A 27294-nucleotide genomic window follows, 5' to 3' on the forward strand; every position below is an offset into this window, starting at 1 on the left:
GCATGTGGAGCCTGTTAATTAAAAGCTTTGGTTTCCTCTGGAATATAAAGAGGAAATCCACGTGTTATGAAATGCGGGAACATTCTAAATTATATTGGGTGCTTTTCTCTTTCTTGTGTGAGTTTAGCCATACTGCACTGTGGAATCAGACCACCCGGATCATTAGCCCGATTGTCCTTTTATCCAATTTCCGAAAGGGAACTCTGACATCATACAGAATGCATTTTTAAAATACTTCTAGTTTTTACTGAATATCAAATACATCTTTGAAAAATAGCTTTAGACTACCAATCACCAACAGTATCTTATGGTTAGTAGCTAGCTTGTCGAGAGGAGTTACATACATCTTTCTTTGCCCTTTTGGAGTTGCAGCTGATGCCTAACACCTGATGAATGTTGTCTCCATCTGCTCCAGCTCAACACTGGTGCTGCGGGGCTAATAAGCAGGGGAAATTCATTAGGCCTGCAGCACCCTCCTTCTTCCCCCCTCCCTCTCCCCTCTGTGTCCCTCAGAGAGAAGGCTCTGAAGGACAGCCTGCTTGGCCTGCCTCTGAAATTGCATTGGCTGGCCACAGAGGACCTCCTGACAAACAGGAGACATATCTCTTTGACCCTAATTACCAGAGGTGTTTTTTCCCCACCAGATAATCCAGCTCGTTTAGAGTGCGCTTGCCCCTCAAAGCCAGGGGGTAGAACTGAAGAAGCATGTGCCTGTTGAGTGGAAGTTGACCTATCATGTAGTAGCTTGGTGGCTGTGGTAGAGTTGACCAGGTTCCAGTGAACCCAGTGATCTGTTCTTTTCCATGTGGATGGTCACACTATGCCCCTCTGTTTACTACTACTGCATGTAGTCAAATATGCCCGGGTCTCAAACAAAAGCATTGCCATCTTTGACAGAGGGGATAATGGAGGTACAGTATCTAGAAATATACCATCTACAATAGGAGTATTTTTGAGACTGAAAAATTAAGTATATTTTCATTGCAATGAATCAAAATAATATCTGATCAGGGTTTGAATGGATGGACTCATTAATGGACTCCCATCTTCGCCTATGCTCAGCTGCTGTAAATGTGCACTGCTGCTACTGTATATTGTTTGTTTGAAGGTAGTTGTCTGACCGCCCTCTCTCTCTCCTCCACAGAAACACTAATGGACTCTACCACAGCGACAGCTGAGCTGGGCTGGACAGTCTATCCCGTGTCAGGTTCCAGTGACAACAGCGTGAGTAGCCTCCATCTACTTGATGTCATTGAATTTTCATTTGAGTTACTTAATTAACTCGATTGCTGATTTATTAATTTGCATGCAGATGCAGCAATACTACAGTACACTACATGTTCAGTTAATTTAAGATCCTTACAGATACACTTTGGTTTTAAAGGTCCACTGCAGTCAAAAATGTGATTTTCTTGTGTTTTATATATATTTCCACACTGAGGTTGGAATAATACTGTGAAATTGTAAAAAAAAAAATATGATAATACCCTTTTAGTGTAAGAACTTTTTGAAACCACCACCTGAAATTTCAATCTGTTTAGGTGGGATGGAGTTTAAATGGGATGGAGTGACATCACTAGGTGTTAAATTAGTTAATAGACCAATAAGAAATAGTTCCAAACCTCTGCCAATAACAGCTAGTTTTCAGGTTTCCCCTCCCTACTCAGACCACTCCTAGACAATCTTAGCAAAGTTCTTGCTTGAGAAATTGCTATTTTTTAAGAAGTTATTTTTGTTTCCTTTTGACCACTTTAATTGAAAACAATCATAGTAAATTACTTAATTGTTACTCAGAAAGATTTGATATTAAGACAAATACGGCTGCATTGGACTTTTAACACCCAAAAGAAAGGATTATTTCTCCCTACTGTTGGGTGTCAAACTCAAGTTGATCAGTAAATCTGCCCTGTCTGCTGTGACAGATGTGGTACTGGTAGTATTTTCATTTCTCACTTCAAGGTCAAAGGCCAGTAATATCTCAGAAAGCTCTCTCCACAGTGAGCCAAGTCTTTGTAAGAAAGAACACATCGTAAAGCTGTGCAGAAAACATGAGAGAAACTATCATCCAAATTTAACAGTGGGCTTTTGGGCTCTTTCAGAAAACATCTTCAAGCTTTTTGAAAAATGATCTCCCTCTCTCTCTTTGCAGGGGAGAGGTTTTGAGTTGGTGTTAAACTTTGCCTACTGGTGCTTTAAAAAGAAAGACGTTCTGTAGAGGTCAATTGAGACCCATAGTATTGCGGTGGTCTTTAATATTAACTGGCTACATGCTTGGTTAGGTTTACCTTGAGTTAATGGTCTCCACTTTCTCCACTTTGACCTGAACTGCCCCCACTGCACCACACAATCTAGCCTTATGAATGTCATATTGTACAATCATAAATGCATTGCTAATTACTTCTGTTCATATGCAAGGCATGAAGCTATGTGTTATATGGACTCTAGCAGCGTTTGATGCACACTATTTCCACATGGTGTGCCAAGGCATTGGTTTCATCTAGCCACACACAAGCCTAGCCTTCTCCGGGCCAGCCGAAACCAGAACCTCAGCCTCCTACACTTCTTCCCTCACCACATGATCCAGACTCCTCAGACTGGGTCCAAAACACAGAGAAATATGTTGTAGACTTATTTGCTGGTGCATTTCAGAAAACCACTCCCTATTTTATTCAATTATTTATGCTTCTGTGGTTGGTATCCTGGCTGGTTTGAATTATACTGTATCATGCCGTGTGTCTTTAAGCACGAAAAAAGTAGGAGGAAGAAGAAAAAAGGGCTTCAACAGTCAACTGGTGCAACTTCAAAGATCTTCTGCAATAATTGAGCTCAACATCTCCCTCAACCTGAGGGCATGCTGTTTCTTCCCTGCTAGTTCTTACAATTAATATCAGAGAACAAAGAGGACTGGTGTATTCTTCTACCAGCTCTGGATTCAATCTAAACAGAACCAGCGCTGCCATTTCCCCCTTAACGAGGCTGGGAATCTTACAGGTAGTTTGCGTCACGTCTCCCTTTCATCTTTACAAAATGTAAGTTTTAGCAAAACAATCAGAAAAGTTTATTTAATTATCTATATGAATAAGTCAGAACTTCAGACTTGAAAATCAAACATTTGAAAAGGCCAGTGATTAAAAATCTGCCCTGATTAGATTTATTAATCAGCATCAACGCTTTGGGGTCTCAATTCTCACATCAAAGACCCAGTCAGCTTTTAGTGTCCTGTATGCCTTTATGCTAGACACAAAGTCTAGAATTGTCTACTCTTGCAGCTTCGGACGAGTTTATAAGGGGGACGCTTCTACAGGTAGATTATGAAAAGCTTTTTTTTAACTCAGATGAAACATTATGCGATGTCCGTGTTGAGGATTCTCTTATTTATTAGCCTGTGATTGGAGAGCCAAAGAACCTCTCAGGCTCTGATTGGTCAGGTACGAACGAGACCTATCAGATTCAGCCGTTGGGGTTTTATGGGGAAATTATGGAACTGGATGAGGACGCAATCCATTGTGAAGTCTCATGTGGCCATCGCTTTCCCAAGTGGACCAGCACAAAAGGAACAGGTGTGATTACTGGACTTGCTCAATATACAAGTCATAGATGCTTTACAGTAGCTATTGTCTTACACATGCATGGCTTTACGGGCTTAACTGATGGATCAGTAACATTTAGCACTGCACCACACCAGCACTTGGCCTTTCACTACTCTGTAGAGCTTCATGAAATATATCATAATGTGTTACATAGTCAACTGTACAATAGGAATACAAAATCGCTGGTACTATTTCACTTAGATGGTTTACATTTTTCTCCCAAGATTGAATTAATGGACATTGAATTAAATAAATGTATTCAAATGTTTTCAAATACATAGTTCTTCACTTTCCAGGTGTTGGTAGCATTACATAACCTAACATTCCAGTGAAACATGAACAAACCAACTTTTATGTGTGCTCTCCAGGTGTGTTCCCATCTGTTGCACAGTCAGTTTACCACTTATTATAGTGGCGGCTGCAGCCCTGTATTACCTAGAATAACAGTTAAACTAAAGCAGCAGCTGAAACTGCCTCCAGTCAGGCTCCAAGACCTGAAATATGTTATGATTAAGATTCCATGTAATATTTAGTCAGCTATAACACATTACTTGCTTCAGGCAGAATAGGGAAGGTCTGTTGTGCACAGGGCAGGGCAGTGGGAGGAGAGGCTGTTTTGATACAAAGCAGAGTAGCGGAGAGTTTAAGTGGTCAGTGTTTCTGTTGAGAGAACTGTGAACACTGTGAGAGAACTGTGAACACCAGGCCTTCTGACCTTCACAGAGCTGCTGTGGAATATCACCTGTAGCCTCTAGCCCAGGGGTGTCAAACATACGGCACCGGCCCGCGAGGGGGTCCAATCCGGCCTGCTGGCGGTTTGAGTAGATTTTTTTTTTTTAAGTCACTTTAAACTTTAAAATGACTAAAACCAAATTGATACTGTGTAGAAATTATAATGGACCTATATTCATACAGTTTCATGACTGTCCAGCTCGCTAATGATCACTAGACAGTGAACATCAAAAATTTTAAAAACGATAGAAATTTTGATGGCAAAGAAATATAACCAATTTTCAGTGCGGCCCTCCGGACTTTGCAGACAGTTACAAATTAATCTAGACATTGCACTAAAAACACTCATTATGTGGAGAAGATGTTGAGGTCTTTATATATGAAGGCCTAATGATGTGGCCTGTGGGCTCAGTAAAGAAATGTTCTGTCTGACTCCATAACACAGAACTGGATTGTGGTTGTAAAGGTATGTTGGCCACAGAGCATTCTAGTCCTAGGTGTAATACTTTGATTTAATATTCTGCTTTAGTAATGATAAACATTTATTTTATGTCAACTTGTGAGTGGATTCAGAATCAGAGTAATAAGTCATTAGCCTTTTGAAAGTATTCAGACCCCTTCACTTTTTCCACATTTTGTTACGTGACAATCTTATTCTAAAATCGATTGAATAAATGTTTTCCCTCATCAATCTACACACAATACCCTATAATGACAAAGAGAAAAGTTTTTTTTGTTTTTTGCAAATGTATTAAAAATAAAAACAGCTATGATATGAGACTTGAAATTGAGCTCAGGTGCATCGTGTTTCCTTTGATCATCCTTGAGATGTTTCTACAACTTGACTGGACTCCACCTGCGGTAAATTCAATTGATTGGGCATGATTTGGAAAGGCACACACCTGTCTATATAAGGTCCAACAGTTGTCAGAGCGAAAACCAAGTCATGAGGTCGAAAGGAATTGTCCGTAGAGCTCCGAGACAAGACTGTGTCGAGGCACAGATCTGGGGAAGGGTACCAAAACATTTCTGCAGCATTGAAGGTCCTCAAGAACACAGTGGCCTCCATCATCCTTATATGGAAGAAGTTTGGAACCACCAAGACTCTAGAGCTTGCCACCCGGGCAAACTGAGCAATCAGGGGAGAAGGGCCTTAGTCAGGGAGGTGACCAAGAACCCAAATGGTCATTCTGACAGAGCTCCAGAGTTCCTCTGTGGAGATAGGAGAACCTTACAGAAGGATAAACATCTCTGTAACACTCCACCAATCAGGCCTTTATGGCACATGACAGTTTGTTAAAAGGTACCTAAAGACTCTCAGACCATGAGAAACACGATTCTCTGGTCTGATGAAACCAAGATTGAACTCTTTGGCCAAGTGTCACGTCTGGAGAAAACCTGGCACCATCCCTACGGTGAAGCATGATGGTGGCAGTATCATGCTGTGGGGATGTTTTTCATTGGCAGGGACTAGGAGACTAGTCAGGATTGAGGGAAAGATGAATGGAGCAAAGTACAGAGATCATTGATGAAAACCTGCTCCATAGCACTCCGGACCTCAGACTGGGGTGAAGGTTCATTTTCCAACAGGACAACAACCCTAAACACACAGCCAAAACAATGCAGAAGTGGTTTCGGGAACAAGTCTCTGCATGTGCTTGTGGTCCAGCCAAAGCCCGGACTTGAACCCAATCGAACATCTCTGGAGAGACCTGAAAATAGCTGTGCAGCGACGCCCCCCATCCAACCTGACAGAACTTGAGAGGGTCTACAGAGAAGAATGGGAGAAACTCCCCAAATACAGGTGTGCTAAACTTGTAGCGTCATACCCGAGAAGACTCGAGGCTGTAATTGCTGCCAAAGGTGCTTCAGCAAAAGTACTGAGTAAAGGGTCTGAAAACTTATGTAGACGTGATATTTCTGTTTTTTCTTTGTCATTATGGGATATTGTGTGTAGATTGATGATGAAAAATATCTATTTCATCAATTTTAGAATAAGGCTGTAATGTAACAAAATATGGAAAAAGTCAATGAGTGGTGGATTCGGCACTAGACTAGTTAACATCTTCTACTTCTTAGAGACATTTGAGTGATCTATAGATCTGTACATTCTCTATAGCGAGGCTATAATGAACTCAGTGACTGGAATATGAAATATGGAAGTCTTATATAAGATCCTATATTCCATGCATGTCAATTCACAACAAGTTTCATTAAATGGCAGGTTTTGTCATTTAAAGAGTTTACTCAGCATAAAAAAAGCCTGGTTATGACAGATCCTTTGCATACAGCCATTTCCTTACCTAAATGGTAATGTTAAAGCATATTTAAGTATATGGAACTCATTAGAATAAAGTAACCCCTAATTTAGTATGATTGTCGATTAAAGTTGGTCTGTAAAACTATATCCTGCCTTTTTAAGACCTCTTCATCATGGGGGAAAACATCTTTGTGTGGTTATGACTTTATATGAGCACTGAAATGTCAATCCCGGGTTGGCAACTTGGCATGCATTATATTGTCATGTCTTTAATTTACTCCAAAGTAAAAATGTAAATACGATCCTTATGTAGATTGGTGGAAGGGGATTAAAGCGGCAATAAGAAGCTTGTTTGTCTAACTTTACATGTTGTACATAACAAGTGGACAATGGTAATTGAAGTTGACTGCACCAGACCGTTCTACTCATGTCTCCCTGTGTCTCTCTCTCTCTGTGTCTCTCTCTCTGTGCCCTCCATGTGGCTGGGACTCCTGCAGTACTTGGCTCGTTTTGTTCCCCTCTTTGTAACTCAATGCAGAGACTGGGTGTCATTTGTCCTGCCCTGTCCCCTTAGGGCACAGCACTCTTACTCTAACAGATTTCCCACAACTGCAAATTGGACAACTTGGCCCCAGGAGATTTCCATTGGATTCTTTCTCCTTCATGTGAATGATTTATTTACTTGTTGTCAGTGACAGAGTGCTGGAATGTTTTGTATGTGTGTAGCTGTTCTCTGATGCTTCAGCCATCCTGGGTTGATCCTCATACTGTAATGACAAGATGTGAGAAATGAAGTTCACATTTCATGGTGTGTCATGCATGCCACTGTGGCCTTTGAATGATGTAAATGGCTCAGGAGACTGCTCACCCTGCCAGAACACTCCACCCCAGGAAGGAAGTCCAGTTACACACAAAAGTCCATCCTAGAGATCATAAAGACTTTATTTTGGATCATTTAATGTAGCAAAAAGCTTCCTTTTGGGAATAGTTTGTGCTTTGGAGATAGTATACTCTATAACTCATCCCTGACAGTGTGTTCTGCTTGGCTTTACAGCAGAGACACATGTCAGGGAGACTGAAGGTCAGCTGAACTTTAACCCTATCCTGGAGTGGCTGGCAGCCCTGGGAGTTATCAATCCAGAACCTCATTCTCTGAGTCCAGCATGCTCTATAATTTCATACAGCTACAGGAAGTGGCTGGCAGTTCACATATTGTGTACTTTTCCAAACTGCATACTAAGGAGAACTTCATAACTATACAGAGCACATTCATCAGATTTCATTCTAAGGTCATTTATCATTCATGTGAATCAAAAGGATAAGTGGCATTTAAACTCATTATTTAGCTGAAATTAAAAGATGGCCAACAATTGCCTAACCCATTGTACATCCCGTTCACACTCAGTAGAGCAGTGCAGCAGAATGCACAGTGGCACCGCTAGTGCTGTAATGACTGTCTTTATATTTGGGTACGACCCTCAAGACCATAGATGCGACCCCGGACACTTTGGCGCCCCACTTATGATGGTTCTCTTTATGTTTGGGTGCCAACCTCTGAGCACTAAGGGCCAATGACACCCCATTAGAAGAAGCTCCTTTATGTGAGCGTGTGACCCCAGAGCACAGGACCTTGAAGAGAGCAGCTCCTCTGGCGTGTTGTTGATTGCAAGTTTTCACTTGTTCAGTCTGTGAGCTCTTTATGTCCATAAATTAATGTTGTGTTTCAGCAGATGGAAGCTCATGCAGTGCTATGAAAGAATACCTTGATTCTGTGTGTTTCACCTTGACATATACAGGTAACTGCCAAAATAATGGAAACACTTGAGTAAATGAGGGATACAAAGTATATTGAAAGCAGGTGCGTCCACATAGGTGTGGTTCCTGAGTTAATTAAGCAATGAACATCCCATCATGTTTAGGGTCATGTATAAAAATGCCAATTTGCCTATTATTTTGGCTACCATGACTAGAAGAAGAGATACCAGTGACTTTAAAAGAGGGGTCACAAAGGAGCATAGGAGGTTTAAAGTGTTTGTGTGTGTTTGTGTGTGCGTGTCTCAGTCACCAGATCTCAACCTAATTGAACACTTATGGGAGATTCTGAAGTGGCGCCTGAGACGGCTTTTTCCACCACCATCAACAAAACACCAAATTATGGAATTTCTTGTGGAAGAATGGTGTCGCATCCCTCCAATAGAATTCCAGACACTTGTAGAATATATGCCAAGGCACATTGAATCTGTTCTGGCTGCTTGTGGCGTTAAGACACTTTTTGTTGGTGTTTCCTTTGTTTTGACAGTTTGTTTACGTAGGACAGATGTTGTAACTGTGAATTCAATTAATATTTGAATGATGCCTTTGACTGTTATCAAGCCAACAGGAAAAAGTAATAATGTATTTGATTTTTAATGACATTGTTCAGTATCTCCTGCTTTATAGCATACATCCAGCTACGTAGCCAACAGTACATCCAGTCAAGATGCTCTACATGGTGGTCGTGATGGTCCCCCTCTCAATAGACCTGGACTCAGATAAACAAGTCTGTGTGTGGTAAAAAACAATCTCAAAGGAAAGAGAGTTAGTGTTACAATTCCCAGCCTCCTCAAAGAGCCCTTCATCCTTCTTAACCAACCCCACCATGAACTCCTCCACCCCCCCACCACAATCAACTCCACCACCTTACCTAACACATGACCGCCCTGCAGCCTCACTCCCACTATAGTACCGGGAGGAAAAGCTGTGAAAATGAAGACGTTTCTTCTTATTTCACACTCGGCGCTTGATCGCTGGCCTCTTATTATGTCCCATTTGCTTCCCTCCACTGGCTCTGATGAAAGCAGGGCAGCAAAGCCGTGACAGGACTAAAAGGGGCCCTCCATCAAAACACATTTGTTTGGGGTCTTTTTAGCCTGGCCCTATTCCCCCTTCCCGTAGTCACTATCTCTCATTAGTGGCTACCGCCCCACCCCCAACCCCAGTTCACATTGTTTAAGTTTGATGGAGCGATGCTTGGGGCTCAGAACAAGAGAACGTCACACTCTGTCCTTTCCTGTTTAATCGGTCCACGACCTCTGTCTGAAAAGAGTGTCACTCTGTGAATGGAGGTGGAAAGGTCAATGGCTGCCCATGACCCTGGATGGCTGTGTCTATTTGGATGGGGAATAGATGGGACGACCAACACATTGCCCCTCCCAGAATGTCTCTTAACTGTAAATCAAGGCCCCCATTTTGGTCAACATTAACATTCATACACTTACAGTATTAATGAGTATCTTTTATTGCATATTAATGGACCATGTCTGATACATTCTCAGAATCATAAAAGATTTGTAGATGTGTGTCATCAAAATGAAGACATATAGCTACCATCTGGTTGAATCACATCCGAGGTCTCTTTAATCATTGTCTACAAGCACAATCTTAATAGTTTTGAGTTAGCGCCAGTATTACAATAATACATGTTCTTCATACCTTTCTCCTTCAAATCCCTCCAGTTACTAAAGGTTTATCTATCAGCTGCTATTAATGAACTGTACATATTTGGTATGATGTCTGTCTGCCTGGAGAGAATAATATGGAAATGGGAATAAAGAAGAAAAGCTCTAATTAGTCTGTGAGTGTTTGATAGAACGTGGGTCTTAAACATGAGGGCTGACTCGTTCCTCCTTACCCGTCAAAACTCTGTCAGAATCCTTGTTAAGTGGGCACTAATTTAGGAAATGATGTCAGCTGTGAAGTGAAGAGTGAAGAGGGATAAGAGGGGTTTGAGGTAAAGGCAGCACGGGGTGCAGCTGACTAGTGTGAAGAGGCTTTGGTGTTAAGAAAAGCTTTCTCTTCAGATGAACTTGTCAGGTCAAGGTCACAGTGGTTGGAGTCCTTTGCAGTAACAGCAGAGGTTGCATATGAACGCTTTACTATATCGTGTGTGTGTGTGTGTGTGTGTGTGTGTGTGTGTGTGTGTGTGTGTGTGTGTGTGTGTGTGTGTGTGTGTGTGTGTGTGTGTGTGTGTGTGTGTGTGTGTGTGTGTGTGTTGAAATGAAAAGTATCCCTAGCACACAAAGTGAAATCTGCTCTCTGTTTGCAGATAATTACCTGTGTAATGTGATTAGCCCAGGTCTATGTTTTATTGGAGTGTGACTCAGATTAGGGTTAAATTCATGTCATGCATGTGTTTCGGTACAATGACTGATCTGTTTCATTTACAATAACTGATGTGTTGGTGCTGGACTAATTTGGAGATTTGCTTATTGTAGTATTCAATAACACATTGTATTTCAAAAACAGGAAAATTGGGTGCATCACCCATGCATTGGAGAGAAGGATTTTTTTCTCAGTATTTAGACCGGGGGATTGATTTTCCTGTATTTGTTACCCTTGAAGAGCTTCTTCCGACAGTGACTTTATGCAAATAGTTTCCTTTTTTGTATTTGGCCAGAGGACATAGAGGAGCCAGAGAGGAGGTGGCACTATAATGCCTTGCTGGCTGTGTAATGAGCAGAGTTTAACACCTGCTCTCTACTGCCTAAATAATGCATGGTCCTGTCCTAGAGTAGAGTAGAGAGAAACAAACAGGCCAGGTTCATACAGGGAGCCAAGTGGGATCTCCAGCGGGCACTGACAGATGACAACCCCTCACTGCCAACAACCCTCTGTGCCAACAAAACAATGTTAGGGAGCAGATTACACCCTGACCATAATGTACACTCCCCATCTCCTGCACTGTAATCTCAGCTCTGACTGGGACCGCTGCTGCTCAGGATGGCCCTGTCTTTATCTATGGTTAGGTTGTCGTGTAGCCATGATGCTGGGCACACTTGCCATTGGGTGTGAGGTAGAGGTAAAGAATTGTAGGTATTGATGTGTTACTAAACCTACCATTCAAAATATACGGTCAGCATGTGGTCAACACAGGGACATATTATCAAAGTGTATGTTATGTCTACATTTGAGTAACACTTTACCTCTGTGTCCTTCTTCCACAGTGGGAGGAGGTGAGTGGATACGACGAGAACATGAACACCATCCGCACCTACCAGGTGTGCAACGTGTTCGACAACAACCAGAACAACTGGGTCCGCACCAAGTACATCCGGCGCCGGGGTGCACAGCGGATCCACGTGGAGATGAAGTTCTCTGTGCGAGACTGCAGCTCCATCCCCAATGTGCCCGGCTCCTGTAAAGAGACTTTTAACCTGTACTACTATGAGTCAGACTCGGACACGGCCAACAAGGTGTCCCCGGCCTGGATGGAGAACCCCTGGATCAAGGTGGATACCATCGCAGCCGACGAGAGCTTCTCCCAGGTGGACCTGGGTGGCCGGGTGATGAAGATCAACACAGAGGTGCGGAGCTTTGGCCCCGTGTCCAAACACGGATTCTACCTGGCCTTCCAGGACTACGGCGGCTGCATGTCACTCATTGCCGTTCGAGTCTTCTACCGGAAGTGTGCCCGCGTCATCCAGAACGGGGCCGTGTTCCAGGAAACCCTGTCGGGGGCGGAGAGCACCTCTCTGGTGGCATCGCGTGGCGTGTGTATCCCCAATGGGGAGGAGGTGGACGTGCCCATCAAGCTCTACTGCAACGGGGATGGCGAGTGGATGGTGCCTATCGGGCGCTGCATGTGCAAGGCTGGCCACGAGGCTGTGGAGAACGGGACTGTGTGTAGAGGTAAGGGCCACCATCATCCCTCTCTCTTTAACACTGTTAGCCAGACTAGATGGACATTCTAACCTTACAATACTAGTCAGCTGTAGATTCATAACAGAGTAATCCAAACAGCAGAGAATACATGCGGTACTTAATACCGTACCTGTCTGCATACTGCACTTCATGCTGCTCTAGGGATCAGGTTATTCCCTATGAACAGAAAGTGTAAGCTTTTAAAATATGGCCATGTATATTGAATAAGTAAACAGGAGGATGGGATGATCACACATCACAGTGGATTGTACATGTTTGCTTTACGGTCTCATTTTCATATGAATGATCACTCCACAGTTTTTCCAATAACAAACGAGTGAATATTACTTCACATATGTAACAGATGTGCTTCAGGTTATGGCTTATATACTGTTTGACATAAAATGGCTTTTCTTTTGAAGTGGACAGATATAGAGCATGTCTTGTTCATTTCTAAAGCACTCTAAAGGAGAGGACTGTCAGATCACAGGTGTTTGGACTCCAATCACATAGGTCTGTCATAGCTGGGAGAGACTTTTCCTTCAGAATATTTATTACTTTCAACACTACACCAGGGATCATCATCTAGCTTCAGCCCCGGGCCAATTTATTCTTGAGCAGATGTCAGGGGGCCGGAACATGATTACAAATCATTTATAGACTGCAAATTGACCGCAAGAATCCAAACAGATATAATACATTACTAAAACTTAACCATTTCAAACCATGCTTACACAATCACATACTGCATATCTCTCTATTATCCATGGGATTTTCAAAATTAAAATAATTTGGAGCTGATTTGCTGGTGGTTTTACAGTCTTATATGTCCAACAATAAAACAATTTTTAAAAATCATATTATTTTTTTGCTCAGAAAACTTGGGGCCCTAATGAAGTCCTCCAGTTGGGGAACCCTGCCCTACACAGTGTAGTAGATGTCATTTTACATGTCCATTCAAATCTACACCGAATGGAAACCATTTCCCTGACTGGGAGAATTCTATTAAATGCATGACTTTACCTCATGGGAAGCTGTAATGCTAATGCATGTAGAATGTGTGAATATATTACATTGAATCATTGTGTCACAGGTCTTCTCATTCCGTTTTCCAGCTCTGATGGAAAAGGCCGTAAAGAGGTTCATATTTCAGTTTCTCACAGTGGAGGCTGAAGTTGATTTGAGTTTATAAGCGTGGTGGTACTGTTTCTAAAGAAAACACAAACAGCAAAAATAAGATCAAAGCTGAATAGTAGCATCTATCGCTTTAGGTGCAATGCAGTGTTGAGTCAGTAAGCTACCACACACACACCCACTGGGTATACCAAAAATGTATGTCTTTCATATACAAGGACAAGAGAGGATTTGTTCCAAACGCCTACCTCCTACCTTTCTTCTCCTCGACTGGAATCACTCGAGGTCCAGATCGATTTACCATTTCACAACATCACTGTGCTCAACCTCACCTGTGCTGCTACCCCCGTCTGCTCCGCGGCAGGTGGTATTGGCTGGACGTGCTCAGAGAGCCTGATGACTAACAGCAGAACGGGGCAGTATCAGCCTGCAGCTTGCAGACAGGGCCCACGCTGACACAGCAATGCAGCCAGCCGGCAGGCACAATAAAACACCCACCTGTGTTCCAGCCGCCTGTGTACTGCTGCCTCTGTAATTAGCCCACAGCCCCCAGCAGCTCTGGCTCTGTAGAGAGGGAAGGCGATGGGCGATAGCCCGTCTTCCTCCTCACAAACAGTACCTCTGATCAATGACTGCTAATGAGGACATGCACAGGCCCTCCTTAAGGAATACGCACCGATAAAAGGCACACGGAGGATAGCTGCTCTAATTTGAAACCCCTGCATAATTACACGAATCTGGTTGTTTTTTGACCTACATGTACGTCACTGCGTTGGCGGATTGGAATGTCTCAGGGGCATTCTCAATCACTGTGCTTTTGTGTGAAACTGGATTATACAATTCAATTGATGGCCATTCAATGGAAATGCACATTTTTCAATCACTCACTACTAGAATGCTGGGCGGTGGAAGTGTTTCACCTTCCAGTTCCTTATCATTCTCCTATTTCTCCAACAGGGGAAGAATCCGAGTTAATCACAGAGGCTAGCCATCCAAGGTGCTTTGCTCTGAAGAAAAGCTTCATTCATTGCAGTCTCATCTTCATCATCCCCTTTGCTGTACTGAGAGAGTGTGTGTGAGGTCAAAGCTCACACAAACACATCACTTCCCAGTGTTCACAAGCAGTCGTTTTTCTCTGTGTCACTAGGTCTTCACTGATCACATAGCCACACTCAGCGGACTATTAAAGCTTTATGAGCAGGAGCTGTGGCAGGCAGCAAAGGAGAAATGTATGTGCTACAAAAGAAGAAAATCAAATCATTAAAGATTAAATTATTACTTGCGGTGTGCCCATTGTATGGTAATCCTTTTAGATTTTTGATCAAGCCCTGCAATCAATCGACGTGTGTAATCTTTCTTCACATTGAAAGTTGATATTGCAGTGTGAGACTGTGGCCAGTGATGACTTCATTTATGAAAGATGCGCTTTTGTCTGCTCATGTTTAGATAATGAGTTGATTTGTGAAAGATGCCCTCTCAGGGAGTCTTCACTATCCTCTTTCAGAGGGGATTATGAAACCACAGACAGAAAATAATAGAACAGCCAAGATGAAAGAGCTGTCCTGCTCATTTATTAATAATGTGACGCTTTGTTCCAATACCTCAGCAACAAAACCTGGAATTACACATGTATCAATTAAATCCTTGGCAGGGCCCTCCACAAATAATCACACTTTGACATGAAATCGGTCAAAATATTGACAATAGACAGCGCTATTGCTTAAATTGCAGGGCATTTTTTCCGTGATCGTCTTACTAACCAGATTAAGTTACTTCTCATAGAAGTGCCGGGAGTAAATGAACCTGAACCGCACCAGGGTCTTTGAACAGAATGGGCCCTAAAAGGAGAGATCTGATTTCCCTCAGAGCTCCAGGAGATGGTGCACCACAGAGACACACATGGGGTTCTGTTCGTCCTTGCCTTTCAGTTGAAATACTCCTTCTCTCTCTAGAAGGATACAATAAGAGCCATGTTCAAGGGTGGACAACTTCCTAACAATGCCCATGTGTGTTTTTTATTGTAATCTGATCATCTAACCCATGCCATTGTGGCTTTAATGGTCTTGACTGTGGGAGTGTGTCTCATATTATTGAGTAATGCAGGTTCAGTTAGAGACGCAAAAGTCACATTTACAGTAACATCATTTCTAACAGCACTAAATAACCCAGTAGTTATTTAACTAGTGCCGTTTGAGGAAGGGGAATGCTGTAAAATCACCAGCGTAGTTTACACAGGCATGTCCGACTGCACAGATATAAAAGGAAGCATTCAACACACCACAACAAATAGTTCTGCTTGACATCTATGACAGTTAAGGGTGTAGAATGTGAGGAAAAGGAGACTACATGGTCTCTCTCCCAATGACATGCAGAGAAAAAGCCCAGTGTGAAACATAAGACAGCAGGTCAGCTCACAGACTGTCACAGACTGAGGCCATGGCGAAACGGGATGGACATGCTACGTTCAGCACAGCTCACAGATTCAAAACATTCAATAATGCACCATCAGAAAGAGTCGGTATCAAGAATGAGTTTTAAAGTGTACCATTTCTCCTCATAGTAATGGTGAGCTTGGTTGCTGATTGTGGAGAAACAGGAAGGTGTTTTTCTCCTCCTCTTGGATGTGGTGAGGTCTCTGTACTGTCAGTAGTGTGGGCTGAGCTGCCTGATGCTGTTCCACATCCAAGGCAAGAAGATTAACGAGGAGAGCTTTAGTAATCCTTCAGTCAAATGTAATGGTAGATAAAGGGAGTTAGAGGGGATTGAGTGGGAAGGTGGGCCCTGGGATGGCATAGCATGATTGCATGGAAAAAGAAAAGGAGAGTAGGGGGGAAGCTTCAAGCCAGGAAATGACTCCCTAACCCACTGACAGAGTTCCCGGCTCTGCATCCAGAGAGGGTTTAATGGTGGAAATCAGCACAGACGCACCTCTGCTGCACATACTTTTCCCAGGATGCCCTTGCCTTTAATAATAGCTCTAATTGACTAACAGCACACGTGGGGAATACACAGCCATGTGTACGCGTAGACACCTCTCCCCTGCGCTCTAGATCCAGGCAAATGCAAAACAAACACACCCCCTCAAGGCTTTTACTGCACTGTGTGCAAACAAAGGCACAGGATTCTGAGAGACGGGAAAATCTTTCAAATCGTTTCCTTTACATATAAAGTGATTATACTGTCGCAGATTAAATCATTTTAGTATGTACGTAAGGAATCCACATTTACATCCACTCAGTATGTACTGTAATTCATCACAGTATTTGACTGACATAGAAAATACTGGTTGATTCTTTTCAAATGGATGTTTCAATTGAAGGTCTGTCTCATGATTTGAGGGGCTGTTATACTGTAGGTCGATGGTGTGGTCTGTGAACATGAGGTAGATAGTGTAGCAGAAGAATGGGAACATTGGAGCTGTGGGACATGTCTTAGACTACCACAGAGACTCTGTGGAGCAGTCACACTCCTTTATTCCTTGTTCTTAACTGTGATGGGATTTCAGCCTGACCAGGTGTTTTCTCTGTCTTTGTCTTTGTCTCTTTGAGTGCAGCACACATCTAAACAGCAGACTACACAGAGCAGTAACCATTTACTCCCCCCCCCCCCCCCACACACACACACACACACACACACACACACAAACACAGAGGGTATCACCCCTTTTCTCCAAAAACATCCATCACATAGGAATGTGATAACTCCAGGTGAGATGTCTGCGAATCGCCTCCAGCTCAGAGATCACGGCCTATTCGCCATGTAAACCTGTTCCATATGGCCGTGCACGTGTTGGGTCCTACCCGATATGGCTTCTCATGCGGTGGTTCCAATCCCTCGTCTGTCCTTGTTATCCCACACCATCTCTGGAATGCAATGTGTCCAGACCATTTTCTGCACAGCGCTCCTTTTATCTTGACCCTGCAGTAGGGTTACCCAGTGCCTGGCTCTGCTTCTGAACACCTCGACACTGTGGCCCCTCCTGGCCCTGGGTCCCCCATGCTTCAGACAGTGGTCTGATGTGAGAGAGGTATAGGAGAATGACCCCTACAACCCCTGATTCAGACAGCCTTCCTACTGGACAAGCCATTTTGCTACTGAGACAAGACGGCGCCTTCTCCATACAGCCCCCATGTGCTCCTTCAGATGTCTTCATTCATGTCCTGTTAGAGGCTTCACTGATTTCCATCAGCAAACAACTAGGAAGTGGGATGGATTGTGTGTCTGACTGACAAAACCTACAGTTGAAGCGACCTTGTTTGTCAGTTAGGTTTAAGTACACGGGTCAACATTTTAACAGACTATACTGTAGACATACAGTATACAGTAAGTCAAGCAGAATACTTTGTATACTGTTGGTCTGTTCTAACAAGTGCACAGAGAGCTGCTCTCCATTCCAGACATAGAGCTGCTGTCCATTCCTGACATAGAGCTGCTCTCCATTCCTGACATAGAGCTGCTCTCCATTCCTGACATAGGGCTAATGAATGTACCATGTGTGTTATGTGGCCATAGTGTCGCAGAGATGAACCCAGTTGTTCTCACACAATTGACCCCCAGTCGCTTATTGAAGGGTAAACCCCAGATTGTGTTTCACGCCGTGCTGTGATCCAATCTCATGGAACATCTTTCATGGCATGATGTTACACTAAACATAAAGGCGTTCAATGTAGAGGACCAAGTTTTGAAAACCCTGCTATAGAGTACAGTATTGTAGAGCAGAGAATAGTAATATCTTCCTTGGTCGTTGAGACAGTTTTCAAACTATAATGGATTTTAAAATTAGAATGTCAGCCCTCCAACAAAGATCTCCCCTCTTTTAAAGTTCAATAGGTGTTTAAAGATTAAACACAGGACTGAGTGAGGGGAGAGACGGGAAACATGAAAAGCTATGGATGGTTCAATCCTCCTGGCTGGGTTGTCAGTGCTGGACACCTCACTGCTCTGTGACATCACTAATAACCAGAGCATGTGTGCACTTTCTTCTTGAAGAGCAGGATAAAATGAAGACATCTTACAGAGCAAACGCTACTCCTCTCCACTATAGAGTTAAGTGCTCTACTGACATTTTTAGGTAGAGAGGTGTATTCTGTTTGATGTATACAGCCAAACAATGCTGAACCTATATTTGGTAATGGTGTCGGCTGAGAACAGGGCTGAGAACAGAGATGGAACGTAGAGTAAGAGGAGCCATACCCAAAGGAAGACCAAAATAAAATGTACCATTAACATTTCATTTCAATGCTACAGCCCAGCAGGAAAACAACAACAGATGGAGAGTAGTATCCTTGGTTTCAAGGGCATCATCTCTCCATAACCCCACTGAATCTCTCCGGGGTGATTATGGCCTCCACCTCTTTTATCTAAAGACAGATTTGGCTTATCCCAGTGTTTGAAGAACCCTCCGAAAAATCAAGCCGTTTATATAGGGCTTTATTATTCTTGGGAATTAGATTCCAAGATGTTTAGAATTTCATCTGCTAGTGTAAACTCAAAAGTTGGACTGACATAACAAAGTTTTTGTCATCACTCCCATGAGACTTTCCGGCAGTGTTTGAGTTTGAAATTGAATACACTCATCAAAAAGTTAAGCTCTCTCCAATCTCCCAGAAACACACCTCAGGAGGATTACTCTCTATTTGCTTTGTCAGATTACTCTCTGATCAACAGGCTGTATTAAAGTCTCTCTCAGACTCAGCTTACTCCACTTGGCCATGGCAGGTAGCGATGTCTTCAATTTGACGCTCTCGAGCACATAGGCCTGCTGTATTGTCCCAGCAGAGTTAGCTGTGCCTTCTGCATAGCACAGAGTCTAGAGTTTACTCCATCTTTGTGCAAAGAGCAATGGGTGTTCGTCTGAACTTTGGTAGTCTACATGTTACTGGGCTCCGGGTTGGGAAAGTAGCCTGGTTAAGCGCTCAGCCTCCCGCTGAGGGGAGTCCTACTGCAGTAGCTCTGGGGGACAACCCAGCTGTGTAAATGCTTTAGTTACAGAATATTCAACATGTACAACTTTTTTTAGTTGCCCTCGGGCATCGACTAAGCAAATAAATTACCCAATGTAATGAGCTGTTCCACTCCCCTGTGCAAACCCGTAGCTGCTGGCTGGAAGCTATAACGCGAATACACATTTTTTGTCTTACGACTCTGGTGAAGAAATGGGTTCATCTAAAGGATACAGGAATGTTTTCATCCCTTCTTTGAAGGATGAAAGGAATTGCACAATTCAGCAATCCTTATCTCGTCAGTTAGGATGTTTTAGCCAGCACATTGAGCGCCCTAGTTTACACGAACGGGAATTCTCTCTCACCAGATTTCTTTGTTCAACTTTTCGTCTCTTTTCAGTCTGTGCACCATAATTACCTTCTGGGATTCTCTGTTTATACAACCTACATTGCAGGAGGTATGATAGAAATAGTCAGATGACATGAATAGTGTGATATTTTTCATTCTGTGAGTTTTCCAGCATGAGTTACATGCAAAATTACATGCAATGCTAGGAGACTGTGCTTGTTTTAATGCCCATAACATTATTTGCTAAAAATGTGCCTTTATTTGTTACACAAACTTTTTGTTTCACATTAGCCTACAGCAGCTTTAATTAAAGCTGCAATATGTAACTTTTTTTGGCATCCTGACCAAATTCACATAGAAATGTGAGTTATAGATATACCACTCTCTTTGAACGGAATTCTAAGAAGCAGTAGATTTGTTCTATGTGTGCCATTTCTATGCTTTCCGTTCTTAAGTTTTGTTTTTGCATCTTTTACGTCCGGTTTTGCACGCCAGCTTCAAACATCTGAAAATACAATATTTTTGGCAATGATTCTCTACACGATAGTTGCTTGTTTTGTCACAAACTAATACAATTTTAGCAATAAGGAAGGAAATGGCAGAGCGATTTCTGCGTAGTGCATCTTTAATTTAAGAGAGGGGAAATCCTTCATAGTGAATTACAGTATGTGTGTCAATACTGTAAATATTGGGTGTCCATTTGACTGTATTCTCCTCTTACAGCTAACACAGAATCTCCATATTCCAGGACATTCAGAATACCTTTGTATGTTTACACATTGTCCAAAGCTGATGCTTTACATACACCTTCAGTGCACTGATAATCTCAACAAAAAAATAGGACAATGCATCTTTGTGGTAGTTTACCTCTTTATAGCATACCAGTCAATACCCCATACCAATCAGTACTTATCTCATATGAAATGAAGTATTCCACACACCAACACAGCTCGGAATAAAGCTGCCCAGCCAGACCAGCCATTGTGTGTGCTGCGTGTTAATGTGTATGGTGTAACACCGTGGCGTGTAAAGTTTGAAGGCCACAGGGCGTTGGCTTCAGGCTGAGGAGAGACAGAGGTTCAGAGGTGAGCCAGAGTGGCTGCTGGGTAAACACTATCACACACTGCTCTGCTCTCCCCCCGCTCCCATGCTGTCACGACATTTGGACATGAACCACCAACCACTGTTTACCATCAAGCCTGGATTGGCAAGTTACTGTATCGGTGCCTGGGAGGCTGCTATACTTGCAGAGTTTTTTGGGCAGTGTGCATGGAGGAGGGTCTTTGCCTGTTAACTGGCAATTAGGGGGGTTGTTTTGTTTCCTCCTGGTGCCAGCAGACACTGTGTGGCACCGTCTCGACGCACCACGACTGCCCTGCTTCTTGTCAGTACATGGGCATCCTTTCTTCGTGAAATAACCCTGCTTACAACAGCTAGCGTCTGGAAAATATTAGTCCTGGTTATTAATGAGGTTGTTTTGATTCTCTTCTTCCCCTCTTTACTTTTCTGAGCCAAGTATGAAAATGACTGTGATGCTAAGGCATTTGGTGAAACCAACAGGCTAGGCTCAGCTTCGCTTAGTCAACTCGGAGGAGGAGTCTGTAGAGGATGTGCCCATGATAAATGTATCTTTAAACCACACTTGGCAGTGGACTGGATTCCTCTCTTCTTACAGTGAGCTATGATCCAGTTTAAGTTTGTTAAGTATCCCACAGTTTAAGGTTATCACCAGTATGATAACGACACAGAGTGGGATATGCTCAGTTGATAATCAAGGGTGTTGTATTATCCTATAAATCAACTGGGGATACGACTGATAATCCCTTAAACTGTTTTATCTACAGTATCATGGTGCCACATCACTATGTGTTCTCATTGAATATAGTATATCTCTGCTATATCGCTGCATGTAGACACAGTGCAATAATGAAAAGTCAAGTGGATCAATTTCAACTTATTGGAAAACTTGACTCTGGGCTGTAATTGCGACAGTCCTACACTCGATGCGATCTAGAACCTGAAACGGTTCATTTGCTGTCCCCATAGGAGAACCCTTTTGAAGAACCCTTTTTATTCCAGATAGAGCTCTTTTGGGTTCCATGTAAAACCCTTTCCACAGAGGGTTCTACATCGGAACCTTTTTTTCACAGTCACACACTCATGCATGTGTAACACACTGTAGGAAGTACACTACTTTAGAATTGCTACAGCAGGTACGATGTGAAAACAGTCTATTTATGTTTGAAAGGAGACCGGTATCTAAAGCAATGTCATCTAATAAGGCAAGGAAATAAACCATTCAATATCTACTAAATGAACAATACTGCAAGGACCCAGTGATATACATTTGAAGTTAAGGTTTATCTTCTGTTGAAATCTGTTGAAATGTTTTATGCTCAAAGATCATTGCACATCAACAGAGTATCAAAACTGCAATGACCATTCATTCACAACAATACATTCATGTCAATACAGTAATCAAAAATATTACAAACTGGGTACCCAGTGAAAATGAAATATGAGCGCACGTAATTATCTCAGTTCAGCTCCTACCACGATGTATCAGTCAAATGTCCCTCAATAAAAACGAGACGACGATGATGATTGTTGAAGCTGTAGATGATGAGCCTCTGTAGATGGCGAAGTCGTTTGTAGAAGATGGCAGGTGACGCTGATGCCGTCGAATCAAAAGGGGTTTTACAAAAACCAGTCTGCACTGATCATACAGAATAATCAATAACTCAGTCTCTTACTTTTAACAACAACATTTTAGTAACTCTTCTGTTATAATATTTATTTTTACATGTAGCGGTCTCAAAGTAATTTTACAGATTGTGTTTCAAAACCCACGTTCTTCGTCACTGCGACAAGACAACTACAGCCGAGCGCCATTACTGTTCAATCACTCTCTTACAAAGAAATGCACATGTAGTGATAGCAAATGCTAAATGTTCCAAAATTGTCACAGTCAATATCCTGACTGGTTTTAGGATCGTAAATATCATGTACACTTTAGTCATTCATCAAGACAGGCATAGAATTTAGCTAGCAAGAGCTAACTCATCAGTATTCTCTTTTCGGCAGGGTAGCCTAGTGGTTAGAGCGTTGGACTAGTAACCGGAATTTTGCAAGTTCAAACCCCCGAGCTGACAAGGTACAAATCTGTCGTTCTGCCCCTGAACAGGCAGTTAACCCACTGTTCCTAGGCCGTCATTGAAAATAAGAATTTGTTCTTAACTGACTTGCCTGGTTAAATAAAGGTAAAATAAAAAAATAAACATCAAATGAAAATGTGTCCCAATTCCCCTCTGGTTCAGATCACTCTGATTATCTTAGCGATCGATTCTTCTGTAGTAGTAAATATGTATTCCACAACATTGTTTCCAGTAAGTTATTTAAGTTAAAAACATGAAATATTTCTAGGGTTCTTCTAGGTTTCTTTCATGGGCGCTCTCCAGAGGCAAGAGGGAAAAGAGTGAGATCAGAGGCATAGCGAAAGAGGTTCAGACTCTAGGAGTCACCAACAAACTCCCAACCCATAGAATTAGTGTAAAGAAGTTAGGGACTGTCTTGTTTTGTGAAAATGTTTGTGAATTTCTAAAATAGCATGGGTTACACATGCACGCACACACACACATGAATGCACGCTCACACACACCACAGACACACACACACACACACCACACCACACCACACCACACCACACCACACCACACCACACCACACCACACACTGTTTTCTTTTCAGTGCTAATGGAGAGCATTGATGAATGTGTTTGCTGAACTCAGTCAGGACTAGACACATTAACATTATTGACCAGCCACAGCTCTGATCACAGCGCACAGCAAGGACAATCCGACTGGGAACCCAATGGCTGGACTCATACCTTTTAGATTAGATGCTTCACACACTGCTAAGACAAGACAAAACTTTGAAAGGTTTTCTCACTCGCTCATTCTCCATACTAGAGCTTAAACATATCATTAATTTTGTTGAAATATAAATGCCCTAAATTCTATGAATAATTATGTGATCACAATGAATATCATGTGGTGTGTGTTGCCTCGGGGCACTCATGTGACCTTGACACTGTATAAGTGTGACATTCTAAAATGCAGCAGGGAACATCTCACTCTCCATGGAAAGAAGCTCTCACTTGAGACCACATTTGGAAGTCATCTTCATGTAAAATAAACGCCCTCGTGCGCAGGATTGGGATGATGTCACTTGCTCACCATACAGCCTGGCCGAAACCTCCTCGTGACCTTGTTACCAATATACCAATATTACCAATATGTCACCTATTGATTTGGGGACGCAGTGCGTTAATCAGACCAGGGGCCTTTGGGCAAACTCAGTTCCCTGACTTGGGGAGGAGGACAGAGACAGTGCAGTGTCCCTAATAGGGGCTCCCAGTTGGACTTCATTGATGGCTATGTTAGAGATTGTAGGAGCGGGGACAAGCTTCAACACAAATGTTTGTATGTCGTCCTAGGCACCTGAGATCTGTACAGACAATAAGAAGATGAGTGTAATATAAAAGCAATAGAGACCTACAAGCCCAGATGCTTCAGACACCTCAGCCATCTCTGCTCATCTGAAAAGCAGCTCCCCTGTGAAATGACTGCTGGAAGCTGTCTGGGAAGCACTTGATTTGGCTTACAGTGAAGTGAAGAGAGTTTGGGCTTTTGCTTTGTAGTTGTGTGGGTGTGTGTGTGCGTGTGTGTGTGTGTGTGTGTGTGTGTGTGTGTGTGTGTGTGTGTGAGAGAGATGTGATGGATGAGATCTGGTTATTCTTACAGGCTGAAGAAATATGTATCTGTTGTATTTTCATCTCGTTCATGTATTTTATAATCTAACTGTAATATTTTTCACATCTGAATCTTGAATTTTGACCTAATCCTTAAGTTCCTGTATTTATTTTGTTAGTGTATCAACTAAAGACATTGAGGGGACAGAGATCTGTCTCTTGTTCTTTAAGTCCCCTATGAGCAAGTACTCCCTTCTTCTCTATCCACACTCAGGGCTTTCATAGCCAGTCACAATCAGGTCTTTGTGGGCCAGGCTTGTCTGTCATCGCCCTGGTTCTGTTGATATAGTCCCCGTGCTGAGAACGTGGCCCTCTCATACACAGTCTAAGTGCTGGCTAATTGAGCTTGTCTGGGCAGAAACTGTAAGTGTGCTGATAAGCAGGTATTTGACCTCTCAGGAGGCCCCTAGTTCTGGCCTCTACAACCAGCTTCTTAATAGGGCCTTTCAGAGGAAAAGCATTTAAATCCTGGAAGAGACCCAAAACTAATTTCCAAGTGTACTTCATATGTTATTACAGCTCAAAAGTAAGATTGGTCAGTGACATGCACTAACCTGACCACTGTCTACATGATCTCCTACCACAGAGATGAGGAGACAGCACTGGCATCCTCCGAAACCAGATCTAACTGTCCAGCTTCAATGCAAGGACAAATAGAGTAACACATTCAAAATGTGTAACCAAATGTGACTTTTAAACTGTAATTTATTGTTAGCTAGAACCTTTTAAATTGAATGTAGTATTTTTTTAAACGGATTGTCTAAATGTAACTGTGCATTCTGCATAATTCAGTCTTGTCGACTACGAGAATGAATTAAATAAATCAAATCTAATGCAATAAACATTGTGTTGCCGTTGCAACAGTATTCAGCCTTCCTCAATATTTACTTATATTCTCGAGCAACAAAATGACAGTGAGTCCAGGGGGTTGGGGTATTACTTGGTTGCAGAACACTCAAATTCTTCCTGTGACACCAATTAGATTAGTCTTTCGGTATTAAAATTCCAACATGTTGCTGATGCAATCTATGGAAAGAGCCATGAAATTGTCTATAAACTGGTCTGAAAGAGGGATTTGTGTGTGCGTGTTTGTGTGTGTGTGTGTGTGTTTGGATGCCCTTCACGTAATTGTCATACGGCCAGCCTCCCCGTGCCTGACCCCTCCCATCTTTTCTCACACTCCAGACAAGGATCTGTGTCTCTGAGCCCAATGCTCTCCCGACCCCCACCAGCCTCTCTTAGATAATCCCACTGCCTCCAGGAACCCAAGACTAATCCACCAGTCTACTCGGCACAGGCAGGCAGGCCACCGCTGAGTTCAAAATCGCCCGGAGTTCTATTACTCCCCACTTTGGTTTAGTGACCTTTCACTGTCACAAAAACAGGATTTTTGAAGCAAACTTGTATTGATGTATGTGTGGGTGTGTGTGCGTGTGCTGTCTGAGTACATGACTTGTCATCTGTGATCACCCAACTGCTGTTTTTTGGTGCAGAAAATGTATAATGCTCTTGTCTCCTCAGAAGGGACACATACTGTAGCTGATATAAGTGTACCAGCATCACCAGTACAGAGCAAAGATACAGTAGGCCAACCTCTGGGAAATGCACCTGTCTAAATCCACATTATATTTCTATTATAACCTTTTCATCACTTCAGTATTAATGTAAGAGATGAGATTTGTATCAGCCTGTATGCATATGTCAGGTATGTGACAGTGGAATGCTCAGAGGAGTGCCAGGGGAAAGCTAGCTAACCCTACAGCAGTGGAGGATATGGTGTGTGTGTGTGTGTGTGTGTGGGTGGGTTGGTGTGTGTGTGTGCGTCAGGGGAGGTAATGTGTTTGTTTCAGTAATGAGCCATGTTCTGTTTTCCTTATGATGACAGACATCATCCTCCACCACCAGTCGCCATGGTGACACTGGGGGATAAGCAGCTGGGCAGGCATGGTTACTCCCAATTCTCCCTTCCCCCATCTCTGAGGCACCCAGGTGCAGGAGGAGGCCTCCCTGCCAGTCTGAAGCTCATTTCCACTCTGTGTATTCCCACCATACCCAATCTCTCTATTATGCAATATCTGATCATTAAACAGCAGGTCTACAGTGTCCTATAGCAGTGGGTGGTTATTTATTACACCCATCAATGCAGTAGGTCATCTCTAGATCCATAGCTACAATACAATCCATCTAGCTTATTTACAGTGCTTTCAGGCAGCATTCATACCCCTTGATTATTCCACATTTTGTGTTACAGCCTGAATTAAAAATGGATCAAATTTATCTACACCCAATACCCCATAATGACAAAGTGAAAACGTGTTTTAGAAATGTTTGCAAATTTATTGAATATTAAATACAGAAATATCTCATTTACATAAGTATTCACACCCCTGAGTCAATACTTTGTAGACGCACCTTTGGCAGTGATTACAGCTATGAGTGTCTAAGAGCTTTCCACACCTGGATTGTGCAACATTTGCCCATTATTATTTTCTAAATTCTTCAAGCTCAACAATTTACAGGTCTTGTCATTAGTTTTTCAAGTAGATTTACAGTACCAGTCAAAAGTTTGGACACCTACTCATTCCAGGGTTTTTCTATTTTTACTATTTATTCTTGTTCTATTTTGACTATTTTCTACATTGCAGAATAATAGTGAAGACATCAAAACTATGAAATAACACAACTGAGTTAGGAAGGACGCCTGTATCTTTTTAGTGACTGGGTGTATTGATACACCATCCAAAGTGCAATTGATAACTTCACCATGATCCATATTTAATGCAAGGCATTGGAAAACC

The 27294-nt window shown here is 42.6% G+C and overlaps 1 protein-coding gene across 2 annotated transcripts in view; it reads left to right on the plus strand.

Annotated features, from left to right (window-relative positions):
• Positions 1 to 27294, plus strand: part of LOC112218521 (ephrin type-B receptor 2) — a 149292-nt gene that overhangs the window by 65179 nt on the left and 56819 nt on the right. For both annotated transcript variants that reach the window (XM_024379376.2, XM_024379386.2), the window contains exons 2-3: positions 1145 to 1224; positions 11565 to 12249. In XM_024379376.2, coding sequence (XP_024235144.1) covers positions 1145 to 1224; positions 11565 to 12249 — 765 coding nt within the window. The remainder of the gene's footprint in view (positions 1 to 1144; positions 1225 to 11564; positions 12250 to 27294) is intronic.

This window comes from Oncorhynchus tshawytscha, linkage group LG02, assembly GCF_018296145.1.
Source record: "Oncorhynchus tshawytscha isolate Ot180627B linkage group LG02, Otsh_v2.0, whole genome shotgun sequence".
Lineage (NCBI taxonomy): Eukaryota > Metazoa > Chordata > Actinopteri > Salmoniformes > Salmonidae > Oncorhynchus > Oncorhynchus tshawytscha.